The 15690-nt window shown below is 39.3% G+C and overlaps 1 protein-coding gene across 1 annotated transcript in view; it reads left to right on the forward strand.

Moving 5' to 3' along the window:
- The window catches only part of Fras1 (Fraser extracellular matrix complex subunit 1), a 448626-nt gene that overhangs the window by 266037 nt on the left and 166899 nt on the right, over positions 1-15690 (forward strand). Inside the window, exons 23-27 of the mRNA XM_042678144.1 lie at positions 3473-3619; positions 7183-7323; positions 8413-8553; positions 10760-10900; positions 13262-13532. Of these exons, the coding sequence (XP_042534078.1) occupies positions 3473-3619; positions 7183-7323; positions 8413-8553; positions 10760-10900; positions 13262-13532 (841 nt within the window). The remainder of the gene's footprint in view (positions 1-3472; positions 3620-7182; positions 7324-8412; positions 8554-10759; positions 10901-13261; positions 13533-15690) is intronic.

Consider the following 15690-nt stretch of genomic DNA (forward strand, 5'->3'; position numbering starts at 1 on the left):
GTTTGACATTCAGTGTGCCATTTCCCACTTGAACATTGCTCCAGGCTAAACTGAAGCCAACAGGCTCTTTAAGCAAGAATAAATGTCCATATCACAGATCTGTGGTAGACAACGGGCCTGCTTAAGAATAAGCATGGGCTCCACATGCTGAGAAGTCCTTCAGTCCTCAAAGAAGGATGGAGCTAGCCCATCCTCACTCCCCTTGCTAGTTTCTGGCCCACATGTCACCTTCTTCATTGTCCTCCTGGTACTTACCATGGGGGTTGGTGACCTTAGAGAATTGACCCTGCTATTCCTGATTTGGTCACACCAGCATGGTAAATCAGGATGAAAGCTTCATGTAGTATGAATATAACAGCATGCAGCAAGTGTTCCTTAGCTATATGCCTCCAAACATGGAAGCTGAGGACCCAAGGAACTTTGATGTGTATAGAACAACCCTGTGTGGTGTCTGAGAGAATGATGGAAATGGTAGAAGCCACCTGCTCCTCAGTGTGACATTGATGCTTCTGTCTACTTCCTCCATAAAGCCTGTCAGTATTGAAAATGCTCAACAGAGTTCCGTGTCTTTTTGGAGTCAGTGAAGAGGCCACGTTATACAGCAAGGAGAAGTAAGAGAGCATGAAGGAAGACACAGGGATACAGAGGCAGATGGAAGTAAAGTTTAAGAAACCCTCAGACAACAAGGTAGTGGACTGGCCTATAACCCCAAGCTGAGGAATTGACATTTGGACTTCATATCTTGGCCTATATCTTAGTAGGGAGGTCTAGCATGGAAACTGCTCCCCTTAAACTGACCATAGTATCTTCAGGTAACCATGACTGTTAGCTGACAGTAGGTCATTACTTGGTTGAAAGTAGATTGTTTTCCTATAGGGAATGCTGTCTAAGCAAGTCTTCCCTGTCCTATATTTATTCAGTGGATTTTGAATCATAAATGCATGACTTTATTTAAGTTCTGCTTATTGGTTTATAGTTTTAACTACTTAAAATAACCGAATCCTCCTTCTCCCCACTGGTGAAACTTTATTTCTTCTACAGGTGTATATGGCCTATATAAATAATATTGGCATAAATTCCTGGTTTCTATTAAAGTCATTAATAACATATTGACCAAGTAGATCGTTAAGCCTTGATCATAATACTCTGTTAGGAACTTTTCTTTTACTAATTACAAAAATTTACCGATTACCTTTTGTGCATACATTTCAGCCATCTTCAAAGCTACCAACAACTATTATGCCCAGATCATTTCGTTTTCATGAGATTATCTTTGTGTTATCAAACTTTCCAAAATTAAAATCCACGCATAGAAATCCTAGCAAAAAATGGATAAAAGTTTAGTATTATGTAAGCCTTCAATAATTAAAATATTCTTTTGTCATTATTACCAAAGTTTCTGAAAGTCCAGTCTAGAATTTTCCTAGGGCCTTAAATTACCAATCTACACATTCAAATGAATCTTTGTCAGTGGCCTTTATTGTAGGTGAGACAAGAGTGATACATTTCTTTTTATTTACAAGGAGTGATTCCTCTGTATTGTGTCACTATAAATTCACTGGTGACTCTCTCTATATTTCCTTTGACATTTCAGATTGAACTAAAGTTGATAGTGTATGCATATGTGTGTACGTGTGTGTGTGTGTGTGCATGTGTGTGTGTTTGTGCATGTTATCAAACTATTTGTCTTCTTATGTAACAAGTGTTTTTGTACCCAACAATATAAAAGGTAGCCAGTTAAGTGCTGGTAAATATTTCCAAGAACAAAATGAAACTGGTCTTTGCTTTCATGAAGCCTAATGTTTAAAGGATACAATTTTTAAATAGCCACTTAAATAAAAATTGTTTTGCAAGGCTAGAAAAAAACACATAGGGTGCTCTAAAAGCTTATGCCTAACAGGCTTGTCCTAGAATGGAGATTGCACACAAATCTTCTGGAAGGAGAGACTGAAGGATGAAGGGTAATTAAATATGAATGATGTAGAGAATATATCAAGAGGACTCAAATACATGTATTAGGATTTCTAGGAAAGAATGAGAGGAACATTATTTGTAGAAATGATAAGTAGAAATTTTCCAATCTTGGGGAAAGACATTGAAGTTTTGATGTTTTTGTTTGTTCTGGTACTGGGATTTGAACTCAGGGTCTGGAAACTGACCCCTAACTTTTTTTTGCTCAAAGCTAGTGTTCTACCAATTAAACCACACCTCTACTCCTGGCTTTTTGCTGGATAATTGGAGACAAGAGACTTTCTTGCCAGGGCTGGCTTCAACCCATGATCCTCAAATTGCAGCCTCTTCAATAGCTAGGCATATAGATGTGAACCATCAGTGCTTGACAAGGCATTGAGTTTTGAGGGAATATGAATTCTGAAACTTCAGCAGTACAAGAATAAAGCCATGGGGAAAACATGACAGGTTTTGATAGTAATTTAGCAGAGGATGATGATGGCTTGAATAAGGAGAATATAAAGAAATTTTTAAAAACCTGAACTTCCAAGGATTATGTTGGAGAGTTTATAAACAGGATCTAACCCTGAGTAAGTAGATCTAGAACCAAAGAAAAGGAGGTATCAGGATATACTTCCAGGGTTCCAGAATGAACCACGGAGTAAATGGAGCAATGTAGCTGTCAAATAAGAGATGTAAGAGGACCACCATTGGGGATCATTCCCGATGCCTGAATTACACTGCTGGCTGTTAAGAATTAAAGTTGTACAAGAGAATAAGCTAGCTAACATTTCATTCCTATGTCTAACATATGGGAGTTTTGCAATCCACAATAAAATTGGTACCTAATTTTAATCATAGCATCACACACAAAAATGCTGAATCCTCATTATGAGTTGTAGAGGCTTGATTTCTTAAAAAGAAAGGTCTAGAGCCAGGTACCCATGGCTTATACCTGTAATCCTAGGTACCCAGAAAGCTGTTTGAAGCTAGCTTAGGTAGGAAACCCTGAAAGACTCTTACCTAGAGTTAACTAGCAAAAAGTCAGAAATGGAAATGCGGCTCAAGTACTAGAGTGCTAGCCTTAACCAAAAAAGATAAGGGTCATTACTAAGACCCTGAGTTCAAGTACTGCTACCTGTGTGCATGCACACGCACGCACACACACACACACACACACACACACACACACACACACACACACACACACACGTTTATCTAAAGTACTTGACTAGTGGTCCTAGAGTAACTCTACATTTTGTTGCTTCATCACAGGGTACCTTAGACTTACATCCATCCTTGAATTTATTATTTACCTCTAGAAAAACAAGATTACCTTTCATTTATTTTGGAAAATTAGCCTAACATCGTCTGTTTTGTTGACCACAGAGGAGGGCTGTGGCTATAATAACAGAGCCAGTGGAGTAGGGCTTTGTTCTTGCACAGTGTCTGTCTAGGTTTGATCAGGGCTTCCATGTCTGCATTGTAATCATCTGAGCATTTTCTTTTTCTTGCTGCTCAGCATGCAGCCCACATTGTAGAAGCTGTGATTCACAGGCCAGCTGTACCTCCTGCCGAGACCCAAGCAAGGTCCTGCTCTTCGGGGATTGCCAGTATGAGAGCTGTGCCCCACAGTACTATCTGGACGTCTCCACCAACACCTGCAGAGGTAAAGCTCTTTGTGCATCATGCTTGGTTCTTTTCCTCAGAGATTTTTCACTCTACCCACCCAGTTCCCTGCCTTTGAGAAACACCTTCATCAAACATTTTTACTTGCTCTGATGATAGATTTATGTATGGATGGATTTATTTATTTACTTATTTCTGAAGCACTTGTTGTTGTTGTTGTTTTGCTGGGCCTGAGGCTTGAACTCAGGACCTGGGGATTGTCCCCGAATCTCTTTTGTAGTGTGCTAACTGCATTCTACCATTTTAGCCACAGTGCCCCTTTGGCTTTTTTTGAGTAATTTATTGGAGATAAGAATCTCATGAACTTTCCTGCCCAGGCTGCTTCAAACTACAATCTCAGCCTCCTAAGTAGAAAGGATTACAGGCATGAGCCACTGGCATCCAGCTGATAAAATGCATTTTTGAATATCTTCTTTCTATGTGCCAGCCATTGGTGGCAACTTGGAAAGCATCAAGTTGTATTTTGCCTATCCCTGATAACTTTTTGTTTGGCCCATCTAATGTTCTGATGTTTTACAATCACTGACAGTAATATATTAGTATCATGGACAATAAATAAATCAGAAGATTTTTTTTCTTTTGAAAAACAGCAATCAGAAGTTCTGGTGACACTGGATTTGGATTGCCATTGTAGATAGGAAGTTGAACTGTATAGCTCTCATCCCAACTCAGTGAAGCATGATCTATCCCGTTCACCAGTTTTTACCATTCTCTATTCTACCCTACCTACAAGGCTTACTTCAAAGATTTTTATGACCTTTCTAGGTTCTGTGGGTGCTCGCTTTTCTAGCTTTGGTTTGTAGACTCTAAGCTTAATGAGATTAGGAATTATGTCTGAGTTGTTCACCTCTGCTGAATATACCCAAATGACTGTGATGACATAGTTCCTGTCCTCAAGGAATTTATAAGGAGATAGTGTCAAAAAACAAGTTCCAACAGAGTGCCAATGGCTCACACCTAGCTACTCAGGAGGCTGAGACCTGGAGGATTGTGGTTGAAAGCTCACCTGGCAGAAAAGTCTGCGTGTGTTCAACTTCAATTAACCAGTAAAATGCCAAACTGGAGGCTTGGCTCAAATGGTAGAATGCCAACTATGAGCAAGAAATCAAGAAATCCAAATGGTACTCTTAAGTCCTGAGTTCAAGTCCTGGTACCTGAATTAAGAGAGAGAGAGAGAGAGAGAGAGAGAGATTAAGTACATTTTTCCTTGTTCTCCACTGGTTGGCATTCTGAATGACAGTGCTTAGAAAGGGGAAAACAGTTAAGAACATGTAGAACTTGATTCCTTCCCTTTTCCCTTCTTCATTCCTGTCTCTGCACATTCTCCTCTATCCATCTGGCTCTGGAAGAGAAGCTAGAGCTCAGATATGGAGGTCAAACATCTGTCAAGTAAACTTGCAAGTTTTAAGGCTCTGCAAAATCACCTATTTTCCATTCCAAGAAATTCTACTTGCTTGTCAGCTTTGGTGGTCTGCTGTGCTCAGGACCACAGAAGCTTTTCTATTTTTTCCTTCTAACTAGAGGCTGTCAGTTTGTGGTGAAAAACAAGATTATCAAAATCCTCTCTGCTGTAAATGGTTTCATAACTAGGCTGGCAGTTTTCAAACTCTGTTTTAGTCATTTTCCCTCGGGACTGATTCAGACCAATAAATGAGTGAGATTAACTTTATAAACCTTCTTGGAAGCAAGTCAACCACTGTGCACATTTACCTGTGACTTTAAGGCTTAGATATTTTGTATCTGGGAAGAGAAAAGTTGACTAATGAGAAGTTTCTCCAACTTTCCTAGCTTGGTAGTAAAGTGAGATGGGGATAGGCCTAAGTAGAAATGTGTTCTCAAAGAAAAATTGTTCAGAGCTAGAAAAACTGTGCATGCTTGTTATCCCCAGCACTCTGGAAGCTGAGGCAGGAAGATCAGAATTCAAAGTCAGCCTGGACTACATACTGAATTTCAGAACTGGTCTAGACTACATAGTAGATCCTGTCTCAAAAACAAAACAGTGCTCGCACCTATAATCTTAGCTACAAGGAAGGTAAAGATTAAGAGGATTGTGGCTCAAGGCCAAACTAGGTTGGTGTGATCATCAAGTGGTAGAGTATTTGCCTCACTTGAAGACAGCATGCTTTCAGTTCAAACACCAGTGCCCTGAAAACAAAAACCCCACATATTTATTGAGCTGCTAGTGTATGCCAGACACTGTGCTAATTTATGTATGCTTATTTCTTTATTTGCTTATTTATTTATTTTGGGAGATTGAGCCCCTTTTCACATGTGCCAAATATATGCTCTATTACTGAGCTCTACATACCTATCCCTTGCTAATTCTTTTTTTTAATGTAATACTGTATTTGCCAGGGCTTTGTGCTTGCTAGGCAGATGCTTTACCACTTGAGTCATACCTCTAACTAATTGTTACCTACCTTCATTATTCCATTTAGACTTTATAATGGCCTTCTAAAATGGGTACTGTTCTTGTCTCAGGCTCAAAAGGTTTAAGGAAGATGTAGGATAATACAGATTAAAAAAAAGCAAATCCAAACCAACTTGCCTTACTTTCAAGGCCATAAACTTAGTTGTGCTATCTTCTCCCATTTTCTAGCTGTGAAGGACCAGCTAGAACATTGTCTCTCAAGCATGAGTTTTGAAATCGCATCTGAATTTTCTGAGTCATTAAAAATAACCCCAGCAACAACTCTGGTTATTTCAATAACAACAATAATGAGGCAGCAGCAGTGTTTTTCTGGCCCTAACCCCTGATACTCTGACTCTTAAGTCTGGTGTTAAGTCTGATCATCTGTATAACTATCAATGCCCTGGATTATGTGTGTTATTTAAAAAAAATGGGACCCACTACAGCTCCTTGAAGGCAGAATATACATTTCTCACTCATATATTCTCCCCACGCATCCCTTAAGAGCTGGTTGAGCAAAGGAACAGGGGAGTTAATCCGTTCTATTGCTCTAAATGAGGTCTTCTGGTGATTTGGGGGCAGTTTCTTCATTCTTCTTTAAGTCTAATGTCACTAATTTTGTCTGTTGCAATGTCTGAGTTTTTGAGGGATGGAGTCCTGCCACGTCTATTTGTGGAGATAATAAATGTGTTTTTAATTGGACCTCTGGCATCTCTTTACCTTTTGAACGGTGAGCATTTGGAGAAAATCAGTTAGATTACAGGGTGAGTCAGCCACTCCCTCTGATCAGTTATGCATAAAGTCTTGGCAGGGCACAAGAATAAAGAAGTCTGGTGCCCTTGGAATAACACCAGTGGATCTGGCTTTTTGGCAGGCCTGCTGACAGGCAGGCTGCATACAAGCTTGGAGTGCTCCTTGTTCAAGCCTGTGTCTGACATAATTAGGAAACACTAAACCTCACAGACGCATCCAGGCTACTACAAGCAGAGGTCTCATCACAGCTCACATCTCTGACATTGCTTATGTTATCCTCACACTACCTCTTGCAGCTGCAGACAGCATCCATATAAATTACTTGCTAGGACTGAGGGTGAACAGGCAGGAAGGTGATCTAATGCAGACTTTCTTTCTAGAGTGTGACTGGAGTTGCAATGCTTGTAGTGGGCCTCTGAGAACAGACTGTCTGCAGTGCATGGATGGCTATGTTCTCCAGGATGGCATTTGTATGGAGCGGTGTTCACCATCTTTCTATAAGGACTCGGACCTCTGTAAGAGTAAGTATCAGGGGCTGGGAAGGCGGCTCAGTGGTAGAGCGCTTGCCTTGCATGCATGAGGCCCTGGGTTCAATTCCTCAGCACCACATAAGCAGAAAAAAAAGCTGGAAGTGGTGCTGTGGCTCAGGTGGTAGAGTGCTAGCCTTGAGGTGAAGAGCTGAGGGACAACGCCCAGGCCCAGAGTTCAGGCCCACGACCGGACCCCGGCCCCCAATAAAAAAAAAAGAGTGTCAGGCCTCACCCTGTATTCACCCAGCCCTGGCTTTGGGTTTCTGAGAAAGGACTCTGTGATGAGTTTCCCTTTTGGTTACAACTACCCAGTTCTACCTTCTTTCTTGTTGTCATGCAATTTTCTTCTTTTTCCTAGGCTCTACTATGTCACATGCTGAAATCTGATGTCAGTATGATGACCTTGAGGTTATGTGGCCCATAAAATAGTGTTTTCTTTTAGCTTTCCTTAAAACTTCACTAATCTTACTCTCTAAATGGGGAGATCTATGAGTTGAGGTATTAGAACACATGAAAAGATTGTAGTTTTGAACCATTGCACTGCTTCAATCTTCTGTATGTCATATCCTCTCTCTGGCTCAGTACTCTCTTTAGCCTCTATTTAACCTCAAAGAATACTCAGATCCTGAAACTCCTTCTGAAAATCACAGAGAGTATGCATAATAGCACTGATGAGAGATGAATTGGCTGGATAAGGGAGAAAAGATGGACATTAAAAACAACCAACTACTATAAACTATTACCTATCAATCTATCGCTAATACCTATCAATCACTTTGGAATTTTTCCAGTATTATTTAATTTGACCTTCCCCTAGGGAGGGGGTATGGATAGTATTTTCACTCTTGTTTTATAGGAGGAACACTTGAGATTCATAAATGTGGAGTGATTAATCTCAGTCCTCCAGTACTAAGAGTAGTTGTCAAACTATGAACTGACTCACTGACTCCTCACAGAGTGTGTTATTAAATACACCAGATCGCGCTGGTTCTTAACATCTGTTGCTGCCTTTCTGCAAGATCCCAGCGTTCCTTTGGAAAGCTCCACAGATTCCTATTGACCTTGGCTTTTGTCTTTCAGACTGTGACAACCATTGTCTCCAGTGCCAAGGTCTCCATGAATGTACCCACTGTGAAGGACCGTTTCTCCTCTTGGAAGCCCAGTGTGTCCAGGAATGTGGGAAGGGGTACTATGCAGATCATGCAAAGCACAAATGCACAGGTAACTTGAGTCTGTGCTGAGTATTCTGGGAAGAAGTAAAGACAGCAGTAAATCATGTCTGCTGATTCTCAAGTAGCCCAGGAGCAACTGAATTAGAAGCAGAATCAAAACCCAAGGAGCTTGGCTTAAGTAATTGATGGTTTCCTATGCACATGTGTCAAATCTTGGTTAAATAGAGTATAAGACTGCAGCCCAATGATTCTCCTGCACAAATCAATATTGTCCCTAAAGGTCTTTATGGAAATGAAGCAAGTATTTTATGGAATGTAAAGCTATATTGAACTGCAGTGAGGTATCCATTAAGAGTGGATCAACCATTAGATATGGACATAGAATTTTCTGTAGGTAGGCTAGATCACCTGTGACCCTGATATTGGCATTGCATCCTTGAAGAATAGGATTCTGGGGAATAATTAAGTGAGACATGATGGAGATTTTACTATTGCATGAAAGTTAAAGTTGAGGCTTAATGTCCTTGTCTATTGATTCATCCAAGAAAATCCCACATTTGTTCTCATCATATCTATTACAGCTTGGTACCATGCACCCCTCTCTGAAAGAATACCTGATATTTAATAATCATGCTATTAACTAGGTATACCACAATATGTTTCTCCAAATTTTATCCATCTGCATTATTTCACTTATTATTCAGAATGTCTTGGTGAAACATTGCAGACACCATGAATCCTGTTTTACAATAGAAAGAAAAGAGACAGTGTTAAGGCAACACTCGATCAAATAATAAACCCACAATTTCCAATTCAACTTTAGGGCCCTGTAACCTGTAGTATGCAGCCTTTCTAAATAGAAGCACACTAACTAAATAAACTAAGTAGAAGCAAAAATTAGGTCAGATGCCATCAATTCATAGATTCGTTATTAGCCTAAAGAAATTCATAGATAGGTTATTAGCCTAAAGAAATAATTCTTTGATTCTTTAAATAGATGATCTTCCTTGTATATTTAAAATACTACCACTGCCAAGCATAATGTTTCACACCTGTAATCCCAGGTACTTAGACAGAGGCAGGAAGATCTCAAGTTTCAGGTCAATCCAGGCTGTATTAGCAAGGTGTTACTGTAAAAACAAAATACAAAGGACCAAGGTTATGGCTCAAGTGTCAGAGTGCTTGGCCAATAGATGAGAACCCCTGGAATCAATCTCCAGTACCAAAAACAAATGCACAATATACCACTATTACTACTGCAATAATATTTACTATACACGGACACAATTCTACTTATCCATCAGAAAGAATGATTTTGCATCATTTGTAAAGAAATGGAAAGACTTGGAAAAACTTACATTAAGCAAAGTAAGCCAAACCCAAAGAAACAGAAGTTACATGTGGTATCTAGAATGTACCTATAAATCTACAAGTAAACACACTGGATGGTAAAAGAATAAAATACACTGGGACATGATAAATTAAAGTCTCTAGGTATTCACACAGTGAGATCAAAAGAGGATATTCTTAGGAGAGGATCTCAAAGGCTCAATAGCTATGCGCATCTGGTCATATAAAATAATGTTTATCAAAATGAATTACAGGAAATGGAAATAGGAGGTTTCTTTTATCCCTTCTTTGTTGCTGTTTTTGTTTTCTTTTCCTTCTGGCTTGTTTGTTTATTTGTCACTTTACATTATAACACATGTAATGCTACTGGCTACTTTTGTATTAGGTGCTATTGCTTTTCTTTTTTATTGTACTTTTTTATTGTAAAAATGCTGTACAGAGGGGTTACAGTTACACGAGCAAGGTAATGAGTACATTTCCTATTGAGCATTGTTGCCTCCTCCTTTGCTATTAACGATTCTTATTTGCAGCACAGATTGTTAAAAGAACTTGCTCAAGGTCACAGCTGGTAAGTAGTAGAGAAAGAATGGTACTCAGAAAAGAGCATATGCTCTTAATTGCTATATATGTTTTCTCTTAGAACTATATACAATTGACATCTCAAACAATCCACCCATGTACATACTTTCTAGATCTCATCATTTAAAATGGGGAGTGAACCTCTCTGTCCAGCTCAGCAGCCTCCATAGTAATGCATGGAAATTGCCAGAACTCTCTTGTTTCAGTTGGAAGATATTTTTCACTGTGCATCAACTTTTCTGGTAGCAATCCCTTTCTTTCCCTAGTGGTCTTAGTTGAGTGTCTGTGTGTTGGTTGTACCTCACTTAGTGTCCCCTTTTTGATAGCCTGTCCTCGGGGGTGCCTGCAGTGCAGTAACAGGGACCGTTGTCATCTCTGTGACCATGCATTCTTGCTGAAGAATGGCATCTGTGTTTCCAGCTGTGTTCCTGGCTTCTCTGCCCATTCATCTAATGAAACATGTATAGGTAAGAGCCCCTCCTCTGACGGTCTGCTGAAATTACCAGTAATTTATCTACACAAAGGCTGGGTTCAAAATATAATTTACTACAGCATTCCTATTCTGGAAAATCCCTGGTGCATGGTGGTGGCGGGGGAGGAGGGAGCGCAGGGTAGGGGAGGGTGGTGGTGCTTTTTCTGCAAAGGGCCATTTAGATGTTTCTAATGTTATTCACGGGCCATACAAAACGGTATGGGGAGATAGGCCTCCAGCATCCAAGAGCCAATGAGAAGTATCTGTCTGTCCCATCCTGTACCAAATGATTTCGCAGGCCAGACATTCTCTACCCCATTAAAGAATAAAGGATTGTTGATAGAACATGGTAAATTAGGAAAACTCAACTTCTGTGATCTTCGGAAGGAAAAAAGAAGTGATCTGTTCTTTTTAAACATCATGCCTATCAGATAAGAAATTTGGCATAAACTCTGCTATGTTTTTGAACTACATCCATGTTATGGAAAATTGCATATATTATGGTTATTTAAAATCACATACACAATGTATTTATTTGTATTCATGCACATTTGTAGAGCTAATTAGACCAAGGTGCAATGCTACATCTTTTTTTACACATAGTAGAGAGAAACTTTAAAGGAACAGTGAATAGTGACTGAAGGTAGCCCATTAAGTTCTTATGTGGATGGGTTTGAACCATTCTATTAGCCATTATGAATAAGGTAACATATGAAAGCAAAGCCACTAATCTCTCCCACCACTTAATGGCCACCATACATTAAATAGCAAAGAGAAAAGTGAGTCCTAATTTTGAACCCTAAATGTTATAAAAATAGATAAGCTAGGGAATTACATTACAGTTAAGTGTCCCTTGGCTTTTGGGTCCTGTTCATTGATAACATGCCACGTATTTTTAACACCATAAAACACATATTCTCTCTCTGTCTTTCTTTTCTTTAAAGATGTTAACAGTTTTATCAAAGGACAAAATATATTTTTTACTTACTGGGACCTTTCTGGAGATTACAGGTGCTTGGGAGTCAGCTTACTACTCTTGAGACCTAATATACATCAACTTGTGAAAAATAAATTTCACTTTCATCAAAGTCATCTTATAGTAGAAATTGTCCCCCTGAAACTTAACATCCCTACACTGTCTTTTCTGACCTAGTTGTAGTGAATGGAATATTTCCACCAGTTAAAACCTTAGCAAAATACCTTGCAGGAAACAAAAGAAGGTAGCAAATTCTACTTCAGTCATCAGATGTTTTCACATGGATAAAGACTGAACTCTTAAGACAAAGTGTTTCTATGTCACATGAATTTTGATTATGACCTGTTGATAATCCTACTTCAACGTAGATTAACAGATACTCCTGTAGGAAATAGTATCAGACACCTGCCTCTTGTTCTTGCCCTTAGTGGATCTGATGTGAAGAGACAGTTCTCCAAACTGCCAGCACATTAGAATTACCTGGGAAGTGAACATTAATGAGGAACATCTAAGTCACAATCTCAGACAGTAGAACCCAAGTCCTAGAAGATACTTATATAACTATATTCTTTATTATTGAGACAGAAGTTGTATAACTATCACAACATCTAATTTTAGAAAATTTTTTTCAACTCCATACTCATTAGCAGTCTCTACTCATTTTCTTCTCACTTAAGCCCTTGGTAACTATTCATCTACTCTCTGTCTCTATGAATGTTCCTATTCTACAAATTTTACATAACCATAATCACAAATCTGTTTCTTTTACTTTCATAATCTACTCACAACTCATCCTTTTTTGAGGGGGACAGTACTGGAGTTCAAACTCAGGGCCCCACACTTGTGGGGCAAGGGTCTACCACTGAAGTTATAGCTCTACTCACTTGAGTTATAGCTCAACCCGCATTTAGCACTAGTTATTTTCAAGATAGGCTCTCACTTTATGTCTGGGCAATCATGGGCTGCAATTCTACTTGTACTTCTTCATGTCACTGGGGATGACAGGTGCATGCCACTTTACCAAGCCATGCTTGATGTGAAAAATCTCACAAACCCTTAGGCTTGGGCTGGCCTCAAACCTCAATTGCCTGATCTCTACCTCCCGAGTAGCTAAGATCACAGGCTTGAGCCACTGCACTTGGCTTCCTATGTTTTCTTCTAACAATTTTACAGTTTAACTTTTCTATAGAATGGGAATAACACTAGAGACTGCATAGGGTGACAGCCATTGGATTAGAAGGGTGCTCAAATTATGTAACCAATCAGAGTCTCCTTCATGTGGCTCTGAAGTAATATTATAAGACTATTACTCTGAAATAAATAAGTAGGAACTAATGAATGAAGGTGACAAGCCTGACCTTTGGACTCATATGTTTTTAGGCAAAATACACACCCCCAGTCTTCACGTGAATGGTTCATTGACCCTTGCAATTGGTTCAATGAAGCCTCTGGACTTTTCTCTCCTGAACATCCAACACCAGGATGGCAGAGTAGAAGATCTCTTGTTCCATGTGGTGAGCACTCCTACCAATGGTCAACTGGTGCTCTCAAGAAACGGCAAAGAGACTCAGCTGGACAAGGCTGGCCATTTTAGCTGGAGAGATGTGAATGAGAAGAAAGTGCGGTTTGTACATAGCAAAGAAAAACTCAGGTGAGCTAGTGTTGTTTCCTCCTGTTTCTTCTCTATCATTTCTTCCTCGCCCCCACCTGCCACACACATAGTGCTCTTTCTTAATAGCTAGCTATCTGCTCTCGTCTGGGGAAGATCGATACTCCACAAACACTTTCAGCTGCCTGTCATCATTTCCCTGTAATTGCTTAGAGAGTGTGCTTCTGTTTGAGGCATTTTCATTTTATCACATAATTATGGATAATTTTCTGATGTGAGAGAAAAATTCCAAGTATAATGTCCTAGATTTGGGACCCAGCAGAGACAAAACTTGTGGTACAGCCAGATGGTAAAGCTGCTTCCTCCACTGGAGAGTTGTGTGCAGTAGGGTTGGGCCAGAGAAAAGATGGAAGATACATGCTTTCCAAGATGTCGTGTGGTCCATAGAATTTCAGAGTTGGAAGGCAACTTCGAATCACAGCGAACTTTCTATTCTCTACTTTATGAGATTAATTATGGTTGATTTCTAAGGCTGATCCAGCGTCTCTGTGATTCTGCACACATTTCTGGCTGTCTTCCTCATCCCAGTTTATACATACTTCAGGAATGCGATTGAACTTGAACACTAACCCAAGCAAATATAGCCCTATAATTAGCAGAGTAAATCTACTAAACCAAAATCAGCGAATGGACCCCGAAGATTAGCCTCTTCAATTTTCCTTCCCCTTATTCTGCTTTGTTAGTGCACATAATGCACCATAAACTGTGTGTAAGCAGGGAATTGTGACCCGGGAAAGAATAAGGACAATAAGGGTAAAGACACAGTAAATTATTTTCTGCAGTCAATACTAGACTTGATTTCTTTTTCATTTATTTATTTATTTGTTTGTTTGTTTGCTCGTTTGTTAAGGCTGAGAGATAGGTAGTGAGAAAAGTAGATGGTAGTTCATCTCGTAATTCAGACCCAAAGGTGCCAAGGAGTCTCAAAAGATTATGCTCTAAGAGCAGAAGCATCTAACACTTGCTGAGTGCTAGCTCTGAAGCAGGCACTGTGTTATGTACATTACATGACATGACATGTTTGTAGGCTATAGATAAGGAAACTAGGGCCTTGAGCATATGTGTCTCTTTCCTGAGACCTCATAAACTATAAATACAGAGCTGGTACTCTTGCCCCAACACCCTTTAATCCTCAGACTCACATCTTTTGTCACAATGATTTGTCTCCCTAATAGTCTACACAGATGTCTGTCCTCAAAGAGTAAAGATTACTGCATAAAGATGTCCTGCTACAGAGATGAAGTATAAGACTTATGTGTTTAAAGCTCTCTTCAAATTCCTGTTGCATCTGTATTTGTTATTGCTGCAAGTATAGTTTTTAAGTATCTACATCAAACACACATACATACATACAGAAAGAGAGAGAGAGAGAGAGAGAGAGAGAGAGAGAGAGAGAGAGTCAGTCATTTGTCTCAGAACCACTAGTGAAAAACACAAAATTCCATAAGAAAAAGTTAACCTTCTTTCTTGCTTATTTTCTTACTCACACATTTTCTTAAAGAATCTTATGTTTTTACCCCTAAACAGGACCAAAAAGTGGCAGTTTAGGGAATTATTGTAGTAAATCTTTATTTTTAATAAAGAGGGAGACCCATTTTAATGCTAGGTTTTCTTTGTTTAAAAGGCACACAAAATAACAAGAATAGTAATAAAATGAGTTTGGTAGACGCTTATGAAGAAATAACATTATTTCTTTCTAAATGATACAGAAACAAAAGGAGCAATCTGCCACACAGGTTTGTGTTTTGTTTTGTTTTCCATGAAAACATTGCCTGTGATTGCAATTGGAATTCTTTATGATAGGATTCCTTTGGGGTTGGAATGTTCCTGTGGAGTGAGCCAGTCTGTAAATGTTGTCAGAGAAAGGTTGATAAGCTGGCACTGCTGGGATGCTAAGCGCTGTTAAGGACCTCAGTGCTACCCAAACTCATTTTCCCCTTCTTGGTTCATTCTGTAGTTTCTATCAATTGTATTATGTTGAATCTTGGAGGTGGAAATGGAGAGGGAAAGCATTAAAATGGAGCCTAAAAGGTGCTGGAAGTTGGAATAGGTGGAAGGAAGACACAGATAATATTTTTAAAGTCTGGTTTATTGAGCTATTATTTGCATTCAGGGAAATTCCTTGTTCTGAAGCATTCTC

The sequence above is a fragment of the Dipodomys spectabilis genome, unplaced genomic scaffold, assembly GCF_019054845.1.
Source record: "Dipodomys spectabilis isolate Male_0828 unplaced genomic scaffold, ASM1905484v1 ptg000043l, whole genome shotgun sequence".
Taxonomy (NCBI): domain Eukaryota; kingdom Metazoa; phylum Chordata; class Mammalia; order Rodentia; family Heteromyidae; genus Dipodomys; species Dipodomys spectabilis.